The following is a 26,694-nucleotide window of genomic DNA, read 5'->3' as shown; positions in this document are numbered from 1 at the left end:
AAGAAAATGGTTAAGTTTTAAATGCACATAATGCATAACAATGTTACAGTGCTGCAGTCACTGGGGGCAGCGCAAAGCTGGTATCTCAGTCATTTTGAATGTAGACGTGGCACTTTTTCTAGTTAGATTCTGCTGGCAGTGTGCTTTTCCTATTCTTATCACTGCCAACAGCAGAACAGCAGAATAATAAAAATCTATTGTGTAGCTACTTGTAAAACTCTCCTCCCAACAGCAAGGGCTTGTGGGACGTTTCTTGAGATTCCGTTTTTAGTTGATGTGAAAAAACACTGCATGACACTCAACATTTCAATTTTAGGCTTCCTGATAACATTCTCTGAATATTGTTACAGGTAAAGTGGGGACTTGATAAGTGCCCTGTAAGCTGAATAATCATAAAGCAGTTATGAATGTGTATGATTCTGCATGAATCCAGGTTATCCCATCTCTTAAGATTACAGACAAATACATCTATTAAAAAAAAAACTGTTCACAACCAGATAGTAACATGGTAATACCTACAAGGGCCTGCAGAGAACTGCGATGTTGCAAATCTTCCCAAACACGGCCCCTTACAGTCACTATGTTTATTTAAATCTGAAAGTAACAGCTGCTGTACATATAAAAGATTCCCTCCGATTCTTTAAAGTTCTTCACAATTCATTCCTTGAGCAACGTGTGTACCAACACAAGTACAACACAACAAATTCTAATAATATTATTCATGCCAGTATTTTGTTTTTGACAAGGGAGATAGTTAATTTGCATGCATATGTGAGTCAGTCTTTTCATTTTCTGATGAAGAGAACAAGATGTACTGGTGGAGCAGCAGACATTTCCTTTATAATTTCACACATACACACTCACACACGCACAGTTACAGAGGGTGGTAATGAGAGGCTAATAACTTCACGATCCAACCTAATTTGCACCGTGCAAATTTCCCGTGGTGACGACACCTACAAGACAACCATAATAATGTCAACCATAATGTCTGCATGCAGACACACGTACTGTCTCATGGAAAAATATGTTTGTTGGTCTTTGTGTGTAAAGAAAAAAGTGAAGTGAACAAAAATGTTTAAATGTACACATTGATATTTGCCAAATTATTTATTTTGTCTTTTAATAATGACCCCTTGCTGCCTTGCTACTAGTCTAAGTCGGTCTCCTTCTGTGTCTCTGCTCTTCTCTTGGATTCCGTCTCATTCTTTCATTTCCTATCTAATCATCCCCATGTGATATCTCACAAAGCATCACATGTTCATGAGTTATTGCTTGTTTGTATAATGTAAATAGTGCAGTACTAGGGTTGAGAATAAAGACTTAACACTTATATTAATCATGAGTATGATTTCCAGTGATTATCCATTGAAAGTAGAAAAGTTAATTTGAGAGATAAATTATCAGGATCATTTTTATTAGGTCTAGTAAATGGGTATCATAGCTCATATAAACTGAATATTCATGAACAAATATACAGTAAAATGTACATTTCCTGCAAAGGAATTTGCTAAACAAATGAAAAGATTGTGGCTTAAAATATGTTTTGAAATATTCTTACGTCCTTTACAAAGTGTTTACGGAAAAATAATTAACAATCGAAACGTTTTGGCTAACTCTTTATTTTGTTACGAATTTCTTTATTTATTGTGCACTTCAGATTCTCATGGATTTGTTAGACTTGCAAAGAGTTGTTTTTTTTCCAAGTACAAGAGAAATATTTAACTGGCGTACCTTTCATTATCTGCGTTTTTTGAAAATGTAATGTCATCATGCTGTTTTCACATTGGTCTATGAGAGTGAAAGCAGGTTTTAAGCCACAGTGCAAATGCTGCCTCTGGGGAAATAAATCATTTTGAACCGCAAGAGTCACTGCACACCATGATACAGATACACTAGTTTATCCTGGAAGAGAATATCCTTTGGCTATGTTCCTACTGTCTCAAAAAAGTTATCAAGTGTACACTTGTATTTCATATCTAAATTTTTTAACACACAGCCAGGAGTGAGAATATTATAATTTGTTTGTTCACCACCTCAAGGTCTTGCAGTCCAGTAACCCACCATGTGGTCAAAAGTATGCAGAATGTCTCTTTAAATGTATTTGCAAAATGGTTTATCAGAGTCTTCAAGTAAATTTAAAAAAGACAATATTTTAAGCCAAGTGTAAGTTTTTATATGTAAGACTTTGTTCTGGAACATCATTACATAAGTGACATTTTAATGTTGCATTATACTATTAATGATTTATAAGAAAGATAGAAAAAAGTTGAATGAGTATTCATAATTTGTATATGGAATCACTGCATAAATTAATGACTGTGAACATGGGGATGCATTTTTTTGCTGGAGCAGCTGCTCTAAAATGCAATCCTCCATTGAAAGAATAGGAAAATCTGTGTTTTTCCACCCCAAATGAATCCCTGTCTGAACGCTGCCTCAGAAATACAAAGTGTGACACGGTGTTTTTGTAATAGAATAGCAAACAAAAAAGCTTAGAAACTGCAGGTTTAATCTAAATTTATCGTGTTTCTTTCATAAAAATCCAATTGAAAGTATCTAGTAACTATATGTTGCATGTTAATGCAGTACAATAAAAATAAAGTTTCCTTCTAAATTGTATTTACAGCTTTAGATTTCTGAGGGACACTCATCCTTCTAACCAGTCACAAAATTTTTTTATCATTTGTGCTTGATTAGTAGTTTGTAATTTCATAATGACTTATACCTGAAGGACTGTGCAGAGCAGTGAACTGACTTTGGGCCACATGATAGTAATTATATTTGTATAATTGTAGCTTGAAGTACAGTAAATGTAATGTAATTCCATATACTTAAATGAGTTTGTCTCAGCCCCTTAAAGCCTTCTCATGTGCCCTGGCTAAAAGCTAAAGTTCTTTCTTCAAGCTGCAAGCCTCATCAGAAGCTCTTCTGCATGAAAAATGAGGAGGGAAGCCCAGTGTTTGAAATCACGGTGATCACCCAGTCTTCCATTTATTCATTGTGTTGCGGTAACATCGGGCCACCGTTAACAGATACAGAATGTCTCATCTATTCACAGGTGAATCATTTCACAACAAAGAACATAAATTCAGAGGTCTGCAGTAGAGGAGTGAATCAGATGTGTGTAAATGTCAGCTTTCTATTGTTGACTAACAATCAATAGGGGCAGTCATTTGAGGCATTTGGTCTTTTCAAGGCCTAAGTTTATTCAATAATATGCACACTGAGTTACTAAGCAATTGCTCTTGATGGCTACTGAGAGCCTGACAATGAGTTTGCCCAGACTGTTGTTGCTTCTGAAGTGCATCAACATTGAAGGGTTGTTTTTACTTCTGGGGCAGCAATATTTTGTCACAATTTCATACTGAATTTGATTTGATTGTGGAGGTCACCAGAGTGTTGGTTTGTGTAAAGAAATTATGATCAGTAATCACAGCCCAATTAATTTGACAAACACCTACTGTAAAAGATCCAAATAACTATAAAGCATTACGATGTCCTAATTTGTCTTCTTTTCAGCACAGCCGCAAGAGTTTAAAATGTTATTAGATGAGGTTGGGGCAGATTTGAAGGTGACAGCATATATATTGTGTAAAAACATTGATCCAATTAGCATTATGTTAGCTTCATCTGCATGTACATAAGCAGCAGCCAATTCATAAGTAGTGTGTATCCTACATGCCTCATCTCATTTCACCAACCACTTAGGTGTTTGTACATTTTACAGCTGTCCTAGCCTCTCTCTGCTGGGTCACATTATGCCAAGTCTTATTTGACAGGTGCATTACCCAGAAGTCTCCTCTCACCTTGTTTTGTGCCTCTGTATCCCTTTGGTGATGTGTGTGGTGATGCAAAAAATATGTATTTGTTGCTAAGCTCCCAGCTGTGTGGATGGCCCTTAGCCCTCTAACGCTGTCATTTCTGCAGCTAACAACAATCACTCTCATCACGCACCGTAATTAGACAGGGGACAAGATGTCATGTCACTCTGCCCACACTGTTGAGTCTCTGCTGTCTACAGCTTCAACAAGCTGTGTCCACACACATGGACATCTCACACGTGGGAGGAGATATTCTGTACCATCTGCTTGTAACAAATAAAAAAGTGTGAACAAAAAGACAAATTTGGCATTGAAATGTATGATCTCTTAAGAAGAAAAGTCCCCTTTTGAAAACGACAAGACTGTTTAAAGTTCCAACAGCCATGTTGTTTATCTTGCTTTCATTTTCTACAAGATGACAGCAAGATGTGTTAACAAGCCATTTTTGTGATCCAAATTTGTCATTCTGTTCTGACTTTTATAAATTCACACAACGCTGGTAAATGTTACTGTGGCAATTAGATCAGTTAAATTCCACTGAGGAGACTAAGGGATGAAAGGTAGCTTCACCAAAATTATACACCTGACAGCACTGAGAAAGTTTTGAAATAACAATAGGACCATAATTTAGGGAAATAACATTTACAGCAACAGTTCAAGCTAGAATTTGCAACTTTTGGGAATCAAACTAGCTGTACACCCAGGGTGTCAAATATTGACTTTGTTACCATTGTGTCTCAAAGATACATGCATGATCGTCCCTTTGCATCAGGATTCAGGGTTTGAGCTTCTCTGATTGGTTTAAGTAAGTAGTATGGTAATGGTCTGGACTTATGTAGTGCCTTTGTACCTATTGGCACTCAAAGCACTTTACACTGCTTCTTATTCACCCATTCATACCCACAATCACACACACACTCATAGACTGATGGGGGAGCTGCTATGCAGCTGGCCAACACTCACCTGGAGCAACTAAGTTGGGGTTCAGTGTCTTGCTCAAGGGCACTTTGACACGTGCCCAGAGGAGCCAGGGATTAAACCACCAACTCTGAGATTGGTGGACAACCGCTCTACCTTCCTGCATCACAGTTGCCACACACACCTACAATATTATTTTACTCAGTTACGTACTATTTCACATACAGTCCTTGGACAGCATACATGAACGTGGCCTCATGACCTAAGTGATTCCAAAACCCAGGCTCTGCTGTGTTCACACTTAGTCACATCAAACCATCTGAGCAACAGAAACGTAAGAAAACATCTCAACACTGGTGACCTTACGTGTGACAGGAGGAAACACCTCTTGGTAACAACGTTGACACTGTGGTAGTTTGAAACACTGGTACATTATTTGGCTTCAGCTGGACAGCATGCCATGTCGTAACGTGTAAGGTGTCATTTTTTCTCCTGCACATTTTGTGGCATTTGGCCTTAAAACTACCATCAGGTGCAGCCTGACCCATGTGTTTAGACAGTCGGAGAGTTTGACAGTAACTGGGACCTACGCCATAACGCTGCCTGCTCCGAGATACCTCATGTCTTACATCTAACCCCCTGACACATCTACACCAAGGCATTAATTGAATCCCATCTGTGGCCATACATACAAAAACTAATGGCCAAGGTCCACTGCTTATTGACATATTTTACAATATGCTGAGATGGAGAATTAATACTTTACCCTCCTGTAATGGACATTCGTTTTGCCACTCTGAAATATATCTAACCAATGCATTAATGTTGCTCATCTTATTACTTCATAACACACACAAACACAGACACAAGTACTGAAAAGCAAAAACATGACAGAAAAGCAACTGCAACAAATTAATATTTGCCAAGCGTTTAAAATGCAGCCCATTTCTGTGCAGGTCAGGCTCAGCCAGATGCTCATGAATACAGTTGTAAGACCTCTGTGGGAAGTTATGCGTAGCAAAGTTTTGGAAAGCTCAAGGTCACTTCTTGTTTATTTGCACTTGGTCACATACTGGCTGTCAAACTGCTGACTACATTGCTGACACCCCTGTTCTGGCTGTGGCATGCTAACATGACAGTTACAGTACTTAGTTTTATATTCATTTGAATCATCGATTTGTTATGCAACTCTCTTGTAGGCTCTTGTAGCTTTCTTAAATACTTTATTCTCCTTGGATCGTTGGTTACTAATTAGACAAGGTTATTGCACAATTGTCCAGGTAATAAAATCATTTTTAATCAACCATTTCACCCTTAAAGTCTACAAAGACAATCTCATATTACCTCCTCAGTTCCTACAGCAACTGTAATCAGTGAGCTGTTCTGGGAAGAAAAGGGCAGACACTCTCAGTACTGTTCTAGCTGGCAAAAACAAGTGAAGAAAAACTGACTATCTTCTTTAATGAGTAAAAGAAAGGAGACATTTTTAAAAGGCCCAACTGTAAAGATCTCAGGTAAAAAAGAGAGGCTCTACTTTTATCTCAGAGGAAATGCATAGCACGAGAATAGGTAGGAAATAGATGCCTTTGTGGATCAGTAGTAATTAGAAATGAACATTTCCAAAGCCATAATTAGTCTGTGTCCATTGTCGCTTGCTTTATTCTCTCTCTCCCTTTCTCCATCTTCAGCATACACACACACACTCACACACACACACATCTTCAGTAAAAGAGGGGAGGATGGCAACCGAAAATAACACACAACTTCTTGTGATCATTAAAATGAGAAAGTGAAAGAACAGCTGCTTACAACAAAACAAACACATTAACACCAATGCTAAACAGTGTGCAATCACAGAGGCCCGAAGAGACAGCTGTCCGCCTGTAATTACGACGACGTTCATCACTGTCTTTCAGCATTCTCACCACTTTCTAGACTTTCATAGTCTTTTTTAGCTACTGTTACATATTCTTTTCATGCATATTACTCAAACATAAATGTGACACTTAAATCTGTATTAGAAGTATAATTCCCCATTTCACATACAGAAGAAGTCTGCTCAGTTTAACACAGTTCCTGCAAATAATGTTATGTAGTCTTCATAATGCATTTTATAAGGGAAAAAAATCACATTCTGTTGGGAGAAAAAGACTTGTTGTTGTACACCACATTGTTGCTGGTGAAAATGCTGCCAAATGATGAACAGAGAGAATGACAAATGAGGAAGAGGCTTGTGTTCTACAGGAACGATGCTTAATTACATACAAAGCTGCCATTTAGAGTCTATTGTCCCGCCTGAATGTTGGCAGACCTCAGCACAATGTGTTGACTGCATCCTTCCTTTCTCTTTCTTGATTTGTTTTTCCTCCCCCACTTTGAGGGTTACACAGCATAACCATTCTGAACCCTTCATAATTTCCCCAGTAATCAGACTGTTCTTTTTTTGTGTGGCAAAGCTTTAATCAAACATCTCATAGCTTTTACCAGCCAGAAATGTGTTATTCCGACAGAAACACAAAAAAGCATGCAATTACTCCCAGAGGACCTGTCCCTCCTCTCCGCTACAGCTGCAGAAAAGAGGGCACTATTCCAAACACGTCCTCCTACTCCTTTCTCTTCTCTTTCCTTTCTTCTGTGTGTTGGAAAATAAGATCATCCAGTCCAGACCATAATGACAGAGGATGTAAATTTTTGTAATGTACGCTTTGTAGAACAGCAGGTTACTGATCCCTTCCTCTATGGAACATCACCTTATTATAAATAATAAGGATTTATCCGTGTAATTGCATCTAGTGCACGTCATTTGTATAAAGGTTAACTATTAGGCCCTCATATTTGACAGACAGGGAAAAAATGGACTTAAGCAAAGCGATGCATCTTGGTTACTGTTTGAGTTCTGAGGAATTATTATAACATTAAAGAAGGGGGGAAAATTCCGAGACAGAGGGATAATTTTGCAAACTGAGGTGTCAGGTTTACTACTCTACCATCCCAACAGCACTGATGCAATAGAATGTATTGTATCTGTAGTCTTGGGGTTATATTGTCTATTGAATGGCAAAAAGGAAAACAATGCAATTTGTCACATTTAATGGCAGAGCCTTTAAATGGTTTTTAATCTAAATTGGTCTCTCTTAAAACATGTGTTCATTACTTTCAACATGAAAGTGGAGAAACAGTGAGACTTGCAAATGTTCAAGGCGGCAGGTAAACCAGCAAAGACAATGGAAACCTCCCTGCTTGCAAAACCTTAAAGTTTAAAGTTCTTTTGTGCACGGAAAGACCTGAAAAAAAAATGTAAGGCAGGCAAAGTATTCAGCAGAGATCATCCCTCTCAATACAGGTGATAGACTAATAAATATAAAAAATTTTAATTAAATGAAGAAGATCTGCCTCATAAACCAATATGAAATTATAAAGACAATTCGTCCAAACCAACAGAACCAAAACACAAAATTCCACATACTAATTCAATCAAGACCCTTAACACAATTTCTAATCAATCTCACTGGGACTGAATGAACAATAGAATGTATCAAACTACCCTTGCTAAGAAAAGTCGGGCAAATAATGAAAACATGAACTTAAAGATGAAGAGACTGAAATACTGACCTAAAAGTGCACAATTTTCAATAGAATGGCTGTTTTTTTGTGAAGAATCAAGAAAAGCATCTATAAAACCAATCTGTTATCAAGGTACAGAGGTGGAAAACAAATCACGAAAGAAATTAGACCATGAGAAAATGTTATATCAAGATAGCTGTTGAACAATTGTAAAATTAGCCTAACTGACAACTAACTAACACAGCAAACACACTAACAAACACATGTAGTGTGTCTGATTGCAGATGACCCATTTTGTGCCCAAGTTTAAATTACACAGCAGAAATATATGGTTTGTAACACTTCTGGATTTACATTTAGTCATTTAGCAGACGAGTGTCACAGTGGAAATTTTTGCAATAGGACCTCTACGACCTCTATGAGTACCCTACCACCCTCAACAGAACAAGTGGTTAGATTCAATTCAATTAAACTTTATTTATATAGAGCCAATTCACAACAAAGTCATCTCAATAATGAATGGAGGGATTTGTAGATGACTTGGAAAAACACTTAAGAATCAAATTATTAATAGTATTCAGTTTATCATATCTAAGTGGTAAAAAGAATTATTAAGAACCTTTTAAATAAATTTCCAAATGTACGACCCTATTTTGGGCATGTGCCTTAGATTAACCACTTCAGTAAAAACTTTCAAGATCCACCAGGGAACATATTATACAACATAATTTATTACGTCGATAAAGGTTCTCAGTCATGAATCTACATCTGCAAAGTAAAGTAGCTGATTTACTGCAGTGAGGGGAGATTGTGGGCTGTGGGGTCCTATAGTGTCGGTGAGATTTTGAACCACATTTGTCAACGTGCTGCTTGTGAACGCAACCCGGCACGTTGTGTCAGCGGCAGATTTGGATTGGACGGACTGCTGGTCAAGAAACATGGGTGACGACTTGGGTGACGAGTGGTGGAAAAACGAAGGTAAAGCGGAATTGTGTCCACCTCCGGTGTCTTTATTTACATGTGTTTTCGAGAGCTGCGAACAGGAGAATTTGAAGTACCTAGATAAGCGAATTCATAGGGGTAGCGTGTAGTTATCGCGATAACTGCGGGCTGGGTACAAGTGGCTAACTGTAAGCTAAACTTAGCTTTACATTTACATGTTAACTTTACGTGGCGAACCGTTAAAGCATCGTAACAATGGCGACAGCTGTAAAACACAAAGTACCGGGAACCTCGCGTCCAGCCTGACTGTTACTTGTTGAAACTAGCAAACTTAGAAAGGAGGAGAGAAGTTGTGTAAACACGTGTGTTTGTGTGTGGCTCATGAGAGAAAGCCAATGTGGTACGTGAACGTTGCACCAGTGTCGCTAGTCAAGGTCTGTACTTTTTAGTTGAAAGCGGACTAGTTAACTTAACTTAGTTTTTTATGCTCATACTGTGTACCTCATCTTCATCCTCATCGTCCATACTATAACAGAGGAAGTTCCCTGAGGCTGTTCCTTGCATAGTCTCATACACGCTGCAGACCAATAGAGGGCACTCACGTGTTTTAAGGATTATTCTATTGCTCGTGTCCCAGAGCAAAGCGCTGCAGCGTTGCTGAGCACAATAAATCTGTTTTCAGGGGGGTATTGAAAGTAAGCTTCTATATTAAGCATGTTCAGACATAGAACTTTACTTAGATTTTACATTCATACACAAGTCCACACATGCTCGAACTATATTCAAAAGTGAAACATATTAGCATTTTGTTTGTTTGTTTGTTTTTTTACCAAACTCCACTGTGGAGCATTTTAACTCATTGAATTTAAAAAGATGCTCCAATAACCTCTTAAATAAATGTGTATTCTATTTACAGCAGCAGCATTAATTTGTCAGCTTGTTGACAGGTGTTTTGCTTCAACTTCTTGTTCTAAATACAAATGTGTTCTGGGCAGACAGCTTCACTTTAAGTCTGAGTGGTTTAAACGAAGTAGATTCCCTGAGGTTATCAGACTGCTGAATGGAAAACCTCTGGCCCCTTACTCCCTTTTGGTTTTTAATCTCCATTAGCGGTCGTATTCCTAATATGTTTATAATACGTTTAGTTATTCATTTGTGTAATTGGTGTTTTGTGATAAATCTTTTTTATTTGTCAGTGGTTGTTTATGTTTTTGTTGCAGTATCCGCCTCGACAATATCTGCATAAAAGTCACTTTTCTTTTTATAAAAATGGCATATTTTTGTTATGAAAGGTTAAGTGTTGTAGTGGCTGTTGGTGGTGGAAAACGTGATGAAGTGACAGGCCAGGCATGCTAGGTATTCTCAGGTCAGTGTTTTCCCTGTGCTGAAAACAGTGGGAGGTTTTTAAGTCTTTCTGTCCTCTTTCCAGAACTCTGCTGTATCCTTTAGTCATGGGAATTTTTGTTAGACCAGGCTTCTGCAGCGACCACAGAGGGATCTGATTAGAGAAAACAGGCATAGCTATCTGTTAGGCAGCATTCTCTGCACATTTGCTCTTGCAGATTGTGTTTCAATTTTGTTGAAGCATGTGTTGTTTGCGTAAAGAAATGGCTGTGTTGCACTGGGGACAACATATGTTTTTTTTATCCACAGGCCTTGTATGTCACACTTTACCAGGGCCACAGTGTAATAAGCTGTGATCATGGACTTTTTTTTTATTGCTGATGTCATGGTTAATCTTATGACTTACATCTAGTGACAGTTGCTCACTGCATTGCTCAGCATGTGTATTCCAGCATTATGGAACTTCCCTGTACTGTAGATTAGTGATGCACGCACATGAACACAAACACAGTTAATGTATGGATTAATTAAGGATTGAAGTGGGCTCATGTTCATTTATTATTGCTGGCCCCATTGCAAAAGTTGTAATTAAAAACATCATACATTTATGCAAAGCTCTGCTCGTGCATGCCACCAATGCTTTTACTGCAACATATTAGACTCACAAACCTTTATGAGATTACCGGTACAGTATAAATCCATGTACTCTTTATATTGCAAGATGTTCGACTGTATCTGTTTCTAGGCTGCCCCCTTTACACTGACTGACATCCCATCCTTATTTGCGTTTGTATCGTGGAGATGTTTGACAGAAAACGCTTTGAGGCCAACTTAAAACAGACAAGAGAGAAAAGGAGAGTTGAAGTCTGTTAGATAGAGCATGAGATTGATCTTGAAGTCTGGAGAATAAAGCAGAGGTTTGTGAGAAACATTATGACTTTCACTGTGATGTGTCCTCTAGCTAAATCCTCACACTAATAATAAAGATTCTCATGAGAGCCTCTGCCATGCTGCAGTCAGCCCATATCTGTCTTCCACCTTAATAGGCGGTGATGTCAGGGCAGCTAATGTTTCTCCATGTTTGTCATCATATACCTGCTATGTCGGCTCTCTGCCAGCCTCTCTTACCACAAGAGGCTTTATGATATCTCCCAGTAGTGCCGGTTACTTATTTAGATGACAACTCATCACAACTGTGGCAAGTAGATATCATTTATTAAAGCTACTAACCAGCCAATTGGTGTATTGGTCCATTTATTTCTGTCGCATTATATAAGCCTGATATATTTTGTGGTGGTGACCATTAGGAAGTTGATCTGATGCTTGTTGTGCTGAGTTATAACTGTGAAAACTGGGATTAGAGGTTAGGGTTGAAACTAGTCTCCAATTTGTTTAAATATATTGGCTCATCTAAATACAAATGCACAATCTCAAATGGGAGTGAAGAGTGATCATTACTCTACAAACTTATAATTTGTACTCAAAATAGGCGTAGAACCTGAACAGCACCACAGCCAATATTTCATGTTTTATTGTGGCAGTCAGAGAACATGAGTTAAGTTTTCCAGTGCATATTTAAAGGGGCTTATACACACACACACACACACACACACACACACACACACACACACACACACACACACACACACACACACACACACACACACACACACTAGGGAAATTTGCCTGGGTTGAGATAGTAGATGACCCAACTTGTGTATCAAACTCAGCAAACGCGTAAGCCTTTTCTATCCCAGTTGTTTATAGTTTCAAAAAATATTAGCAAATAGGAAGTCAACAGTATGTTTTGTAAAAGCTTGTTGTGTTGTGTTGTTCAGTTTGGAGTTGGCCCTGGAAGTAAAACAACAAACCAGGGTTCTGCTATTTTAGGGGCTGTTTTTATTTTTATTTTTATTTTTTATGAATCCCAACTGTTTTACATTTGACTGGTGAGCAACCTGTAGCTCTGCTAATGCTAAATTCTTACAAATGTTTTTCAGACGAATCAGTAAACACAACACACTTTTGTAAAAACATGTTTAATGAAAAAGTGGGGAAAAAATTATAGAAACATAAAATGACATCACATCACTGGTTGCAATGATAACTCTGTTAGCTCTCATAAAGAGACTAGACACATGTCAAACAATATGTCAATGTCAGGGTTGTTAATGTCAGTAGGTCTAGTTTACAAAGGCTCTTGTAAAACAAACACCACATTTATATAATTGATATCAAACTAAACACAGTATATCCTCACCTAATCACAAAGGCCACTTACTGTAATATTTGGTGCATGTGTGGTGGGTGAGGTAGTAGGGGTTATAGTGATGCTACTTGTAATCTTGCCAACACCTTTCACATGACAGCCGCTGGCAAGTACTTGAGTCCTTTGCTCATGTCGAAGATAGTACGGCCCACCAAGCTGTGGGATGCCATGTGTCATCCCATTCAGAGGCTGGAGGTATGGACTCCCCAGATGGATATGGATCTTGTTATCCTCTGTGGTGATAATACTGGGACTTGAGTCGGTGCTGTTGGACTTCTGCCAGCTGTTCTGCCGCTCCGGAGTCTTGCAAAAGACAGGCTGGCTTGTGGCTTCCGGTGGCTCTGGCGAACACGTCCTGACCGTTACAATCTGAATGGGGGAGCTGTTGTGGTCTGGTGTCACAGAGCGTGATGAATTTGGACTTAACACTCGAGTAATGGATGCTCCATTGAGTGGAGAGATGGTGCGGTCAGGGCTTGGAGGGGGTGTCTTAGTATTAACTGCAGACATGATGGTGATTCTCTGCTTAGGCGAAGCTCCACTTGTTGGGATCACAGCTGTGCTGGTGTAGGATGTGGCCGTGTCCCCAGTGGGGCTGCTAATTTCTAGCATGGCTGTGTTAAGCATGTGATGTGGTGTTACCTTGATGTGCAGAGGCTGTCCTGGTGTGTGTGTTAACATCATCACCTCTCCGTTTACTGTTTGGTGTACATCTATGCCATTGCCTGAAACACTGCTGCATTGGCTTATGTTGTTATTCACGCTGTTGAGGTTGTTGACAAGAGAGGTTCTTCTGTTTATGACTTCTTCGTTGTGATTTGGGTTTGGATCATCATTTTCTTCATCTAGTGTTTTGCTGTAGCCAGATTGCAGGCTGTCAGCAGGGTCAGTTTGCACTTCTTTGGTGGTCTGATGATGTTCTGAGTAGTGTTGCCTGTTGGGCGTCAGACTCTTGACTTGTCTATATCTGTCTAGCTCACTACTGAGTTCCTTCATTTCTCTGGCCAACTCTCTGTTTTTGGCCTCTTGTTCAGTCAGTTTTCTCTGCAGTGATAAGTGATTTGTCTGCACCCTGCAGATGGATTCCTCTGTCCCCATCAGCTTCTGGAGTTTCTCCTTCAGCGCATCTACCTCTCTGCTTAAGAGTCTGGACTTAACTTGCTCTTTCTGAAGACGGCAAAGGAGAAGGTGTTCTTGGTTAACCTCCTCTTTCTCTGCCTGTTCATACCTGGAAAGCTCCCTCTTTGCCACCTCCAGCTCACCTGTTAGAGCCTTCGACCTCCTTTGTTCATCCTTAAACTTTCTTTCCAGGGTCTCAAAGTTCTCCTCCAATTTCTGCAGTTCTTCCTCCAGCAGCTCCTTGTCCATCAGTCTGTTTTGCAGCTTTTCTAGCCCCTGGGTCAGTTCATTGACTTTGTTGTCTTCTGCTTGGCCGTGATGGTTAGCATGGTTTGGAAAAGAGCTACATGCATACTTTTCCTCTTTTTCTCTCCTGTTTTCTAAGATCTGTAACCTTTTCTTCATTATAGTTATTTTACTCTGTAGCTCTCTGTTCCTCCCCTCCTCTGTTTTTAATCTCTCTTGAAGCCCATCTCTTTCTTTTGCTATTCCCTTGATCCTTTCCTCTAAATCGGCTTGGGACCATAGTGTCTGTTGCCTCTCCTCTTTTAGTCTTTCTGTCATTGTTGACAAATTGCTTTGCTCATTTCTTTTGCCATCCTTCCTGTTGAGTTTTTCCTCAGCCTGCTGTAGCTTCTCAGCCATGTTCTTTCTCTCCTCTACCAAAGCTACAGTCAGTGACCGGAGCTTTGCCAGGTCCTGTCTAAATGTAACTTCCCTCTTCTCGAGTTGACCTTCTGCAGCCTCTAGCTCTCTCACCCTTACTTTCAAATTCTCAAGCTCAAGCGACAGCATCTTGCTAACCTCTTTCTCTCGCTCTAAGCTTCCCTTTAGCATACTACAGTCCTGTTTGCTCTTCCCTAAAGCTTCCTCTATCCTGTCCAGTTCACTGATTCTGTCACTGAGTTTATCCACTTCAACCTTCAGGCTGCGGCAGTGGCTGGCCTCCCTTGCTAGTCTGCGGTCAAGTTCTTGACACTGGTCCCCGATGCGTATCAGCTCCTCATCCTTCCCCTCCATTTCCACCACCCTTCTCCTCAGCACCTCCACCTCCGACAGCAGACTTGGGGCTGCCATGGTGCTCTGGCTTTTGTTATAGTGCTCCACTTTCTTTGCACTTGAGAAAGCAACACCAACCTCTTGCGCGATGTGGTCAGTGATGGTGGTCAATTCTCCAACACGACGTCTCAGTCCCTCCAGCAGCTCACTCATACACTTTTGCTCTTTCACAACCAGGAGTGCAAAAGTCTTCAGCCTGCTCAGCTCCTCTTTTAGAGTTGATATTTCTCTTTCACATTTCTTCTCCTTTATATCCTGATATTCTCTCTCCTTTACAATGAGCAGCTTTAGTCTGCGAAGAAAAATAAATGACACTGATGTCAGGTTTATTTGAGTAAATCACCCTCATTTTAACCACCAAGGACCCTTTGTGGTGTTTAAACCTAAACTATACTTAACGTAAACATTTTGCTTTATTTTCAGAGGAGTTTCAAGCTCCATTTCATCCTTACTCAAACTTATACAGAACCAAGGAATACATTATTTTCTTTTTTGTTCATCTATCTGTCAACGTGTACATGCCTTGTTAAAGTATGTGCCTACCTGCAACCCTAATGTAGATATATCCATGTATTTCCTTGTTGTTCTGTGCTTCTCCTGAGGCAGCATGCTTTCTTTAAGATGTTTTGACTAGCATGGCGGATGGTCCCTTGGCAGGGAGTGTTTGTTAATTAAGAAGTTCCTCTACCCTTGAGTACCCTCAACACCGCACCCAATCATCCTCCTTCTGTGCACCTCAAATAGTGCCCCATTTCCAGCAAGAAGGGGCAGGAATTCCCCCCGTTCCATAAGTAATTACAGACTGGCTGCATTTACCAAGTGCTGTCACTCCTCACATTCCCCTACATACACACCAATGATGTGTGCATGCATTTGATATACACTGTTCACATTTGTCTTGTATTATTGCACGAGAGGCTCACATCATGGTGCATTTTCAAATTTTTAGAATCAAACTCACCATTAGTTTATGGTCCATTTAAGTGTTTTATACTTGACATATGCAGAATGCTTTCCTATTTGTCATGTTACAAATTATTTACAGGTATTGTGTGAAGAGTTGCTACTAATTTGCGAGCAGTACTGTAGGGCATCTAATGCTAGGTGTAAAATATTAGTGTGTTTTAGTAAATTAAACATTTACAATTTAGAGCGTATATATTATTCATAAAACAATACATGTATACCTGCTGTGACAGTTTGCGAGTGTGGATATATAAATTTGCCAAAAATGGAATCAATGGCCGGAATGCTAATCGGCGGTGTATTGCTCTAATTCACAAAATCACTTGACTTGTTTTCTATGGTCTCACTTTTAGTTCAGAATATTTTTTTATCAATAATGTTTCTTTTTTTTTTTAAATTGCAAAGTGTCGAAAGTTAAAACAATTTTGTTTAAAAGTTTCAGAGGTATAATCATTTTTATGTACTAATATTTACAAATTTGTTACCTTTTGGATTTTTCTTTGGTAATGTGATAGCATCTTGACATTGTAAGACATTCTGTTATCTTTGCAGAAATCTCATGTAGCAGTTTCAAAGCAACTTTTCTTGTGCCAGTTGTTTCAAAATGCACATTAACTTCTTTCTGCTGTTCCAGTATTTAAATTTTTCCTACCTGTGCTGCGCTGTTGGCTTTTGTCCTTTAAAATTCCCAGAGTATAAACTGTTTCTACGCTTTCACCTCTCCCTTTCCCGTAGATCCCAGTGATGTGGACATTCCATCCAGAAAACCAAACATTATGAGAAGTGCTCTGCACACAGAGTCTCACTCGCAGTCAGTGGCGCCCATTACATCATCAGCAAGTCCTTATATGGGACTGTACAGGCTCTACTGCTGTGTTTGTGGGTGTGTGTGTGTGTGTGTGTGTGTGTGTGTGTTTTACTGGAGTTCAGCCCATTCCACATGAGGTCATTGTGTAATCATGCCAAAGAGGCTAATGGGAAGGACAGAATTTGTGTGTGAGTGTTTCAAGAAAGTAAAAAGCATCAATCACACTTCAAACTCAAAAAGCTTACATTTGCGGTGTGTAGGATTAACCTGAGCACACACGTTAGTCATGCTACATGCTATACCTACATGTTCTAGGGGCAGTAGCCCTTCTACAGCATGCAAACTGTATTACACGTTTGTGTGTGGTATTCTCATATGTTTTAAGAACAGACGTGTTTCTTGGAGTTGTTAGCTGCTTTGCCTCAGGCCTGATAACCTGACTGGGAGATGACATCATCAGTTCATTGCCCCTCAATTACATCCATATGTTTGTTTCTTTCTCCTTGTTACCCACAGCTCTCTTTTCCTATATCTATGTCTTTTTGTCATTTAGTTCTTCACCCTCCCTTTTTTAAGTTTGAATTGCAAGTGTTATTTTGAAAGTAGTTTGTTTTACCGTCTCTTACCATCATCATTTCCCTCTGCATCCCTGTGTTTTGCTGTAGCATTACTCAAGTCAAATCTATGTGCTCAGTAGAGCAGGCAGGGATGGCAGCTCAAACTGTCATTATTCTCACTGCTAGTGTCATTTGTTGCAACAAAAATCACAGTGGAAAAATAAATTATATTTAGCCTGCTGTATAATGGTACTCTCGATTCTTCTGGAGAAAAACAAATGTATAGGTCTGTATGTGATGCTTGTTTCCCTCCAGGAGCACTTATCAGCAGCATGGCTCCAAGTTCTGGTTTTAACATGGAAATATATGACGTGGTATTTCTTTCTGTCAACACATCCCAAACTCATCTAATCCCAATCAAAAAAGATAAAGCCTTGATGTGTAAAGTTAGTGTCTGTGCCACTTACATAACCTGATGATGTAAGGCCTGCACTTTTTTTAATCCATTAATTAAATCAGCACAATGTTGGCTGCGTGTTTAAAAGTCAGAGTTTGCACAATTACCTGATGTTATTTATGGTAAGGCAGAGGCTATCAATGGGGAACGGCTTTAATATTTTGCTGAAACTGTTTGGGGAGTTATGAATTCAACCTTTGCAGGTTTTAATTTGTGTTGCTGTTGCATTATGCTGAGGAAGGTTTCTAATATTTAGTTTCGTAACCTTTGTAAATGCCGGATTTATGCAGAGATGTTGTATTAGGATGTACTGTTTGGAATTTTAGTTGGTCTGCCATGGAAATTGTAGGAATTGTTTATTGTGCACCCTCCTGAGCTACGTTACTGTCTTCCTTTGAGTGAGGTTCCCTTAGTACTCTGTAGTGCTCCTCTCATTTTACAGGATTAATAATGCAACAAGAGTATGATTGAAACATTAGCTAAAAATGTCCGGTCTCAGTCACGCATTTAGGTGCTGAAATCCACTTTCCTGTTCTATATATTGCTAAGCACAGCCAAAAGCTAATCAGTCAAAACTGAAACTCAGTCTCAAACTTAATCACAGGATTTGGTTCAAACTGCTCTAGGCACTTTCTATTTGGTCAATATTAGTTATTTCAATATTAGTCATTGCTCTTGTCTTTTAAATTATTGTTGATGCAGGAAAAGGAAAGTGGCTGTCCACCAATCAACCCAAAATGCCCTGTTACAACAGAGCAGTGAGAGTCCTCTCTTCAGAGATATTATACAAAATAATATAGAACACTATGCAAACTATAACCAGGAGTATCCCAGAAAATATGTGATGGTGGCAATTAAAGTTTAAAAAAAAAAAAACACCACATCACCAATATGGAGACTTTAAGAGATATCAAGAAATTGGTGTTGCAACATCCTAGTCACAGTATTTTGTAGATCAGAGGGGTCGATGGATAATAAATTAACCTGGCTAGTTATTCTGTCTTGACTGTAAAGACTTATTTTCTGATGAAAGGTCTCAGTAGGATGAGATATTTCTCATGTGGAATGTGAAAGTAAAATCCTCCTCATTCTTTGGTGTTCCTCTCCTCAGACCAACTCCCAAACCAGAGTTCATGAGGTCCTGTTTCCCTTAGAGGAGGGGTTGGCATCTGCATCTCTTGTCCTCAATTACAAGCATGGTCCAATCCCTCAAAGGCATTTCCAAGAAAACCCTCAAACATTGCCGATATGTAATATTCCCCTTTTATATGAGAGAAGCAATCTCTCTTCTGTTGTCATAGCTCCTATTTTCAACCAGGGATATAATTTAAAGATATTGAGTTTTTTGTTTTGTTTTTTCACTGCTGCCTTTTGACAAATCGGCATGTTATACTAAATGCTGCTGTTTGAGGTCAAAGAAAAGGCAAACTGAAGATGCAAAGAACAGCAGCTGCTTAGGCTTTGTTCTCTTCATTTATCATCGCATTTAATAAAACCAAACCACTGACTAAACTGACTCATATGCTTGGTATAGCTAATAGATGGGCCCGACAGCTTGCAATCACCTCGGCAGTTCTGCTCTGAGTTGTACACTACCAGACTCCTATGGTAACTTATGGAGATCTTCTTCTGACATGTTATTGGCTTAGTACGCAGATGGTGGATATGTTTGAGCATGAGGGATGGACTAGACAACTGTGGATTTCCACTACAGCACAACCAAGTTTACTTTTCTTTTTTTTTTAAGTTAAGTGTATATAAGATTTTGTTCCACTGTGTTTAACATAGTGTAGGCTTATTTATTCGGTTTATTTGGTTGTTAGCCAGTTGGACCTGATAACACTATTATCCTGTGTGTTGGTCAGTCAACGCCTTATGCAGACTCTTAAAAATTATATTACTATTAAAGTATTCACCACCCTTAGAAGCTTTTATTTTTTTTCATAGTTAATCATGGTTTATATAACAAATAGTTGTGTAAGTATCCACCCCCTTTAAAGTAACTCACCTAAATCATCAATGGTGTAGCCAATTGGTTTTAAAAGTCATGGTGAAAATGTCCAATGTGAATGCTTTATATAGTGCCCCATTAGAGAAATCCTGCTGCCTTTAATAATTGCCTGACTTTGTCTCTGCTGTCATCAGCAGATTGGCAGTAAGTAAGATATGAGCTACTGTAATTTTAAATAAATTATGTGCTAATATTCATGGTTCCCAGAGAGAGAGAAGGCTTCTGACCCCAAAGGTACTGTTGAGTAGTGAAGGACCTACTTGATGCTCTTGGAGATGATTCATCTCTCATCTTAAAAGCTCGGTGTATTTGTGAAGTCGATTAGATCTTGATGGTCATCCGTTGGTTTTACATGCCTTTTATCCATGGTTAGGTTTACCTGAATCAGTGACCCTAAGGTTTGGTTCATAGTAGCCCTGTGTTGGATTCAGGTCCATACTATAGAAACGCACGGGCTACTCTTTATACTAAATTTGGTAATATGGCCACGGACCCTTTCCACACATGAACAATCCAAAAACTAATGACAACTCTGTAGAGTAGGAACAGCAAGAAGAAGCACTCCTTTGTTTGTTTAGTGTATTTTTTAGTGAAAAAGCTATGTTAAAATAAGTGTTACATACTGCTAATTTATTTTTCTGGCACATAGGGCTGTGGCTGTGGACAGACAAAGTGATTGACCATAAATCTGCCTCAGGGGGGATGAATAAATTGCCATATAAGTAAGAGACACACCAAGCCAAAATCCCAGAACTAGCAGCGATAAAGGCAAACTGTTGCCGTCCACATGTGACCTTCATCTGGGCCAACAAGAAACACTTGAACACACTGCAAAGAATACAACCAATGGCCAACTAGCATGTACATTCTGTCCGTGTAGGAAAAGAAGAAGACCTACGACCGCATATCTACAAACAAGCCAAACAAGCCTTCTCTGTCCAGAACATGGACAGTGTCTTCAAAAAAGTCCCCCTTGCCTTTCAGATGCAGATGACATACTGAGTTTTGTCCTGGGGAGCTGGCTTTCCTGTGTTGTGCCATGCCAAGAATCTTTGACTCTGTTGATCCCCTCACTTTCCCTTTATTCCCTCTATGAATTTTGCATCTGTGTTTTTGAGTGAGCTATCTCTACTAAGAAATTGGGGAGGGTTGCGTCAGGAAGGGCATTTGGCGTAAAAACTGTGCCGAATCAACGTGCGGACAATGACCCGCCGTGGCGACCCTGAACGCGGGATAAGCCAAAAGGACAAAATAAAAAATCTCTACTGAATGAATTCCCATAAAGTTTGTTCCCTTCACGACCAGTTGGAATGATGATTTAAATAATGATCCGTTGATTTTTATTTTTTTTCCCCCAATGACATTATCAGGTCATTGCTTTCTTTTATGACTATATTCCCAATGGCATCATATGAATTTTTTTTGTTTTGGTTTAGACCTACATTTACACCATTTACATGTCATTTGGCTAAAGCTTTTATCCAAAGGGACTTAGAAGTGATGTAAGCAAGCAATAAATTAAAATCAAGGAAAAAACAAGCACAGTGCTATGATGAGATTTGATTTGGCATAATGGTAGCCTTGTCAGCTGGGCATTGCATTGCGTTTTCCATTGCAAGGAAACAGGTCAATAATTTCCCACAAGGGAGGCGTCGAGAGTAGGCTTCTTAAACAATAGGGTAATCGAGGCCTGTTTAAATGTTGTGGGGAAGGTGCCTGTTGTGAATGATGCATCAATGATTTGTGTACTTGCTGGGATAAAAGAATGAATAAAATTGGATCCAAAGAACAGGTGGTAGGATGGTTTGAGAAGAAGATGGTTTAAGTGTCGGCCTCGATCCGGGTGGAAAGCGAAGAGATTGAAGTACTGTTTGATGAAGTTAGCATGATGTCTCCATCTGGTGGGGAGAATTGTGAGCTAATGGCTGCCACCTTATTAGCAAAGAAGCTGCAAAGTCACCAGCAATAAAAGAGGTGGATGAGGGAGTTGAAGGAGGGTAGAGGAGAGACTTAAATGTGGTGTCAGTTGTGCTGCTCACAGTGTCCTGGTAGTAATTAGTTGTTTGCCTTGGTGAGACTGTGAAGAAAAAGATGCAAAGTTGGACTAATTTCAAATTTTAGCATGTTAAAACATGCAAAGGGAAGGTGATGAACATTGTAAGCACCTACTTTAGATCAGCTTGTTAGCTGTGACTGTGTATGTTGTCACACTGACTTTTTCATTTAGCCCAAAGCACTGCTATGTCTAAGCACAGACTCGCAGCTGTGCTGCTATCAAAGCATTTCTTCCTTACGTCTGTAACACTTATTGATGAAAAGGCCACATCAGTTAGGGAGTGAAAACACAATTTTTAAAAGTGGTTTGAGGGTGTAGGGAATAGTCTGTGAAGTGTTACAGTATCTAAGTGGACAGATGAGAGCATGGATGTCTTTTGTGTTGAACATGTGTGTGCGGTTAATGCTGAGATGCTGTCAGCCAATTGACAGACCGCAGGAAACACAGACTTAGAGTATGTTCAGATAGCTGAGGTTGGAACAGCCAGATTGCTGCATTGTGATGTGCAGATGTAATCATCTGTTGACACGCAACAGGGATCACACCATGGCATAAAGAGACTATATGTCAGCAATGGAATTTACTGTATAGTTCACAGTTGAAGTAGGTCATCTGTTCTGCACATGGCACCTTGTAGAGCTCCTTTTTCGGGGAAATGAAAAAGAGAGGGTGGCGTTGATTTTAAGCCAGGCTGAGCAGCTCTCTTGACTCAGAGCTTACGCTTTGAAAGGGAACAAGGAAGGAGATTGAAAGATAGAAGAGGATTTGGAGTAGGAGTGGAAATTCTCTCAGTTAAATATTTAGGCTACATCAGAGCAAGATGTAAGAAAGACGGGCTTGCAAGGAAGATGAAAGGGACAGGCATATCACATCACTGTGTGCCTTCTGTGGCTAACCCTGTCCAAGCATTGACTCAACTCCAACCTCTTTGCTCAAAGCTTGAATGCGTCAGAATTCATATAAATATACACCAGTCAAGGCAGCTTTGCTTGTTGGATAAAGTGATTTTCCAGTAATTGATTATTTATGTGATCTATAAAATATCTTAAATTGGCAAATGTGGCATCATCAGGTTTGTTTTATTTTTCTTACCAACAGTCCCAAACCTGACAAAATTAATTTTACAATTATATTTGACAAGGATTCCTCAGTCTGTGATGCCCTTAAAGTGTGATATTTTAGACATGTTCTTAAAACAAATTAATAAAGGAGGCCTTGCAGGGAGATGAAAATCTTCTGTGTTTGAGCAGTCAGGAATGTACGAGCCGCACAGGGTTCACACCACACCACAGACATGCTGTCTACTCATGTATTAATCATCATTAGTGCAAGATGAACCACACATCTTTAACGTGTGCATGTTTAGAGTTTCCACATTGTATTTGAACAGACACAGTTCTAGTAAACCTAATTGCTCTGCTGGCTTTACTATTTTCGGTATTTAATTGTGTGTGTGCCTGTGGCGGATCAGTAAAGAGTTTTTGCTTTGGCACACAGATGCAGACAACTAGTCTCCTCCCAAGGCTGCAAGCCCAGTGTGGGTCCAGTCTCTACACAGCTAGATTACAGAGTGGACTCTGGTGGTACATGAGCCGAGACAACTTCAACACAGCAGCCTTGTTGGGGCCTCAAATTTCACTGGAGAGCAAGTAACCGCCTTCATGTTAGACCTAGCTATACCCTTAGGCCACATCTAAATTTGCTCTGTGTTTGGGAATGGACTCTTTCTACCCTCCAGCGAACGCTTGTGCTCTTCACTTAGTTCAGAAGAGAGCTTCATCCTGCGCTGTGTGGTATTGTTGAATAGGGAGGAAGGGTGCCAATTTGGGCTTTACATGTAATTGCATATGTGTGCATGTTTATGTGTTTACAAGGGAGACTGAACAGGGCCACGGCGGCCGCAAGGTCTAACCGAGTCCAGGATGTAATCGACTGTGTCTGAGTGGAGTAACTCTAAGCAGAATCTTGTGGTCACATATACTGGTCGAAATGCAGCAGCCAACAGCGCTTTTGCTCTCTCGCCCATGAACAGCATTACAGACCAACACAGACTAAAAAAAAATCACTGCCTGCACAAGTGTACATCATAGACATCAGGTCTGGCTTGGTCCGGCAGACTGAAATACTTTAATCCCTTAGCCTCTTCTATACTAGCTGTAAATCCTCATCTCTTTTACATCAGGAGGGACTCTCAAAGACACAGGCAGATATTTCTAGTCTAGCTTAAATAGAGACTACCAATTTAGTGGGAACTGTAAAATATCAATGTTGTCTTTCCTTAGGCATTCATAAGAACCCTTAGGGTTTGCTCCACCGACCTCTCTCGGTCCTGCTCCAGTAGAGTGGTAAGGCAGTTGTTCTTTTGGGTAAAAGCACTGTGGCTTCTCTCTTGCTCCTCCATCCTGCACAGGGCAAGGCTGTGAGAGTGGGACACCTCCAGAAGTTGCTCCAGCATCTGTTTAGATGAGCTCCTATGGGCGTCCACTAAGTGCTTAAGCTAAGGGAGGAAGGGGAAAATAAAACTGGCTGTTAAGATGTGTATCTAGACTGGTGGAAGCATTGTGAATGTGTCAAGTGAAGCTATTATAGTAGACCTGTGTGTAGTATTGCTGCAGCATTGTAATTTTTAATTTAATAATTATCAATTTACCTAAATTACCAAAAGCATACCCCTTGGAGCTAAGTATTTATTCACATAATTGGTTGGTTTTGTTCTGCACTTTTGAGATTAAAGGCATTCACCTCTTACAGTTGGCATAGACAGAACAGTCTTTCATTGAATCCAGATCCTGAGGTTAATTGTTTCCTTGGAATTTAGTTCTCTTTAAAGGTTCTCTTAATCTAGTACTAACATGAGACTCCAAATCAGTGTATTCTCTCTCTCCCGTCTGCTACTCTTGGCCGTGCTCTGCACAGCACTTCAGTTAGTATTCATTATCAAATTACTGTGAATAAGAATACTGCAAACTATACTAACCTAACAGAAATCATTGAAATTTTCCGGTTGGTTAGAAAGGTGAGCCTTGCTCAAAATCTGTTAGAAATAAGTATCTCGGCACTGCCGCAAGTGCTCTTCTGTGAGTCTGACTTCAGAGGCAGCATCGATTTCCACATTAGGGTACGTTTTGGAGCATATTAAACTGTCGACGCCAGGGTCTGTGGATTTGTACCAAACAAGGGAGAAAATAAAAATAGTGCTTTAGTTGACACATGCATAATCATTGCAGTAGAATAGATCCAGCATGTGTAACACCTGTAATCCAAAATAACAAGTGTGTGCAATGATGCAGTAGTAATAGATGCTTTTTGACAGATGGTAATGCATTCATGTCATTAAATTTGATTATCCACGCCATATTGTGTCTGGTTTCCTACTATTGGTTGTTGATACCTCAGTAATTGTTTTTTTGTAGACATCCTGCAGGTGGGCCTGCTGGGTGTGGAGGGCATCTCTCTGCAGGGCACGAAGCACCTTCTCTGGTCCGCTCAAACCATAGTGGGCCCCCAGTAGAGCTGGGTCTGTCTTCTCTGATTTCAACACAGCAATTACCTCATCTCTGGCCTAGAGTGACAAACATCACAATAGAACTTTAGCTTTGCCTTTAAGCATGTTGTGGTATAGTAGTTATTGGTTTATAGTTGCATTTAGTTGTAGTTTCACCTTTAGGCACAACGATACAATGAATGTACATGTGGGAGTCACCTTACCTGTAGTTCTCCCTCCAGAATACTGAGCAGAAACAACAAGTCATCATGGGACAGGTCATCTCTTGTGTGTCTGTCCTCCCAACTCTCCCGCTTGTTTTGCAGGTTATGCCCCTGGTCAGGGTGGGAGAGAGTGTTGTGCCTCTTTTGAGCACCTTGATTCCTAGAAACCATTTTGCTGCATTTACCAAAGGGGTGCATGATTTAAAATCCACCTAGGAGTAACTGAGTGAGAGTGAGAAATAATTGGAGGTGGCACCTAAACATGGGGACAAAGTGAAACGTCTGCTTTCAATCAAAAAGGTTAAACAAGGTCATGCATTTTGTCTTTACAGCACAAGTGGTAATAGTGTGGTTTTAATAAGGGACTGTGTTATTTAGATTATAGAAGCCTTTCTGGGCTTGTCATAATTGTTGGTGTTAGTGATTCAGATAGGCCTGCACCTGGCATTACTTTGTGTGAAGCTTATGTCATCTCATAGTCTTACTCTTTGCACATTTACAACAGTCACTGTCAGCTTGGCAGACAAAAGGAATAAAGGCTGCCACAAAATAGGATGTTTATTACTGACGTGAGAGCTAAACATGTGTGTGAAGCATGTGTATATGTGAAGCCAGTCACATCAACTGAGGAGTGTTACAAAGCCAGCTTTCTCCGACTTGGTGTTTGCAGCCCATATTTAGAGGGGAAAAGCAAGCAGGTTCGTATTAGTGAAAGATGATGTCATCTCTCTGGTCTTCAACTCTGCTTCTCTAATGCAAGCTCTCACAGAGGCCAGGAACGCCTTTTATTCCCCAGTTGTTGGTCAAGTAACTAAAGGCCTGTGTGTTTTCATTTCTTGTGGAAATTAAGGAAAGATATCGGGTGAAAAAATTTATAAATGCCCAAAGGTTATTTTCCATGTAGTTGTAATACGTCCTCGGGTCTTTTTTTTTTTTTTTTGGTACTTATTAGAAAGACTCCCCCTCCTCTTCTACAAACTCACACAGACAGGTAGCATCTGCTTGTTGTCAGCAAGGCCTGAGAACAACTGCGAGACTCTATAAACAAGAAAAACACTGTCACAAAAATGCCACCGTGCAAGAAAGAGACCA

General features: G+C 39.8%; 2 protein-coding genes across 4 annotated transcripts in view; one reads left to right on the top strand and one right to left on the bottom strand.

Annotated features, from left to right (window-relative positions):
* The first annotated feature begins 9,146 nt into the window (after nucleotides 1-9,146).
* The window catches only part of cmss1 (cms1 ribosomal small subunit homolog), a 29,505-nt gene continuing 11,957 nt past the window's right edge, over nucleotides 9,147-26,694 (top strand). For 2 of the 3 annotated variants that reach the window (XM_067515109.1, XM_067515108.1), the window contains exon 1: nucleotides 9,147-9,284. In XM_067515109.1, the coding sequence (XP_067371210.1) occupies nucleotides 9,245-9,284 (40 nt within the window). In that variant the 5' untranslated portion in view covers nucleotides 9,147-9,244. Of the gene's footprint in view, nucleotides 9,285-23,391; nucleotides 23,544-26,694 lie in introns of all 3 variants that reach the window. The other variant, XM_067515110.1, reaches the window with a different exon arrangement.
* On the bottom strand, nucleotides 12,616-26,431 carry LOC137132526 (filamin A-interacting protein 1-like). Its single transcript, XM_067515112.1, has 4 exons — nucleotides 25,603-26,431; nucleotides 25,286-25,456; nucleotides 24,213-24,391; nucleotides 12,616-15,331 (listed from the first exon to the last, which is right to left on the bottom strand). The coding sequence occupies exons 1-4, from the start codon at nucleotides 25,798-25,800 to the stop codon at nucleotides 12,853-12,855; spliced, it is 3,027 nt and encodes a 1,008-aa protein (XP_067371213.1). The 5' UTR covers nucleotides 25,801-26,431; the 3' UTR covers nucleotides 12,616-12,852.

The sequence above is a fragment of the Channa argus genome, chromosome 9 (assembly GCF_033026475.1).
Source record: "Channa argus isolate prfri chromosome 9, Channa argus male v1.0, whole genome shotgun sequence".
NCBI lineage: Eukaryota > Metazoa > Chordata > Actinopteri > Anabantiformes > Channidae > Channa > Channa argus.
Note: the sequence above shows the minus strand (reverse complement) of the source record. Positions and strands in the feature narration are given on the sequence as shown.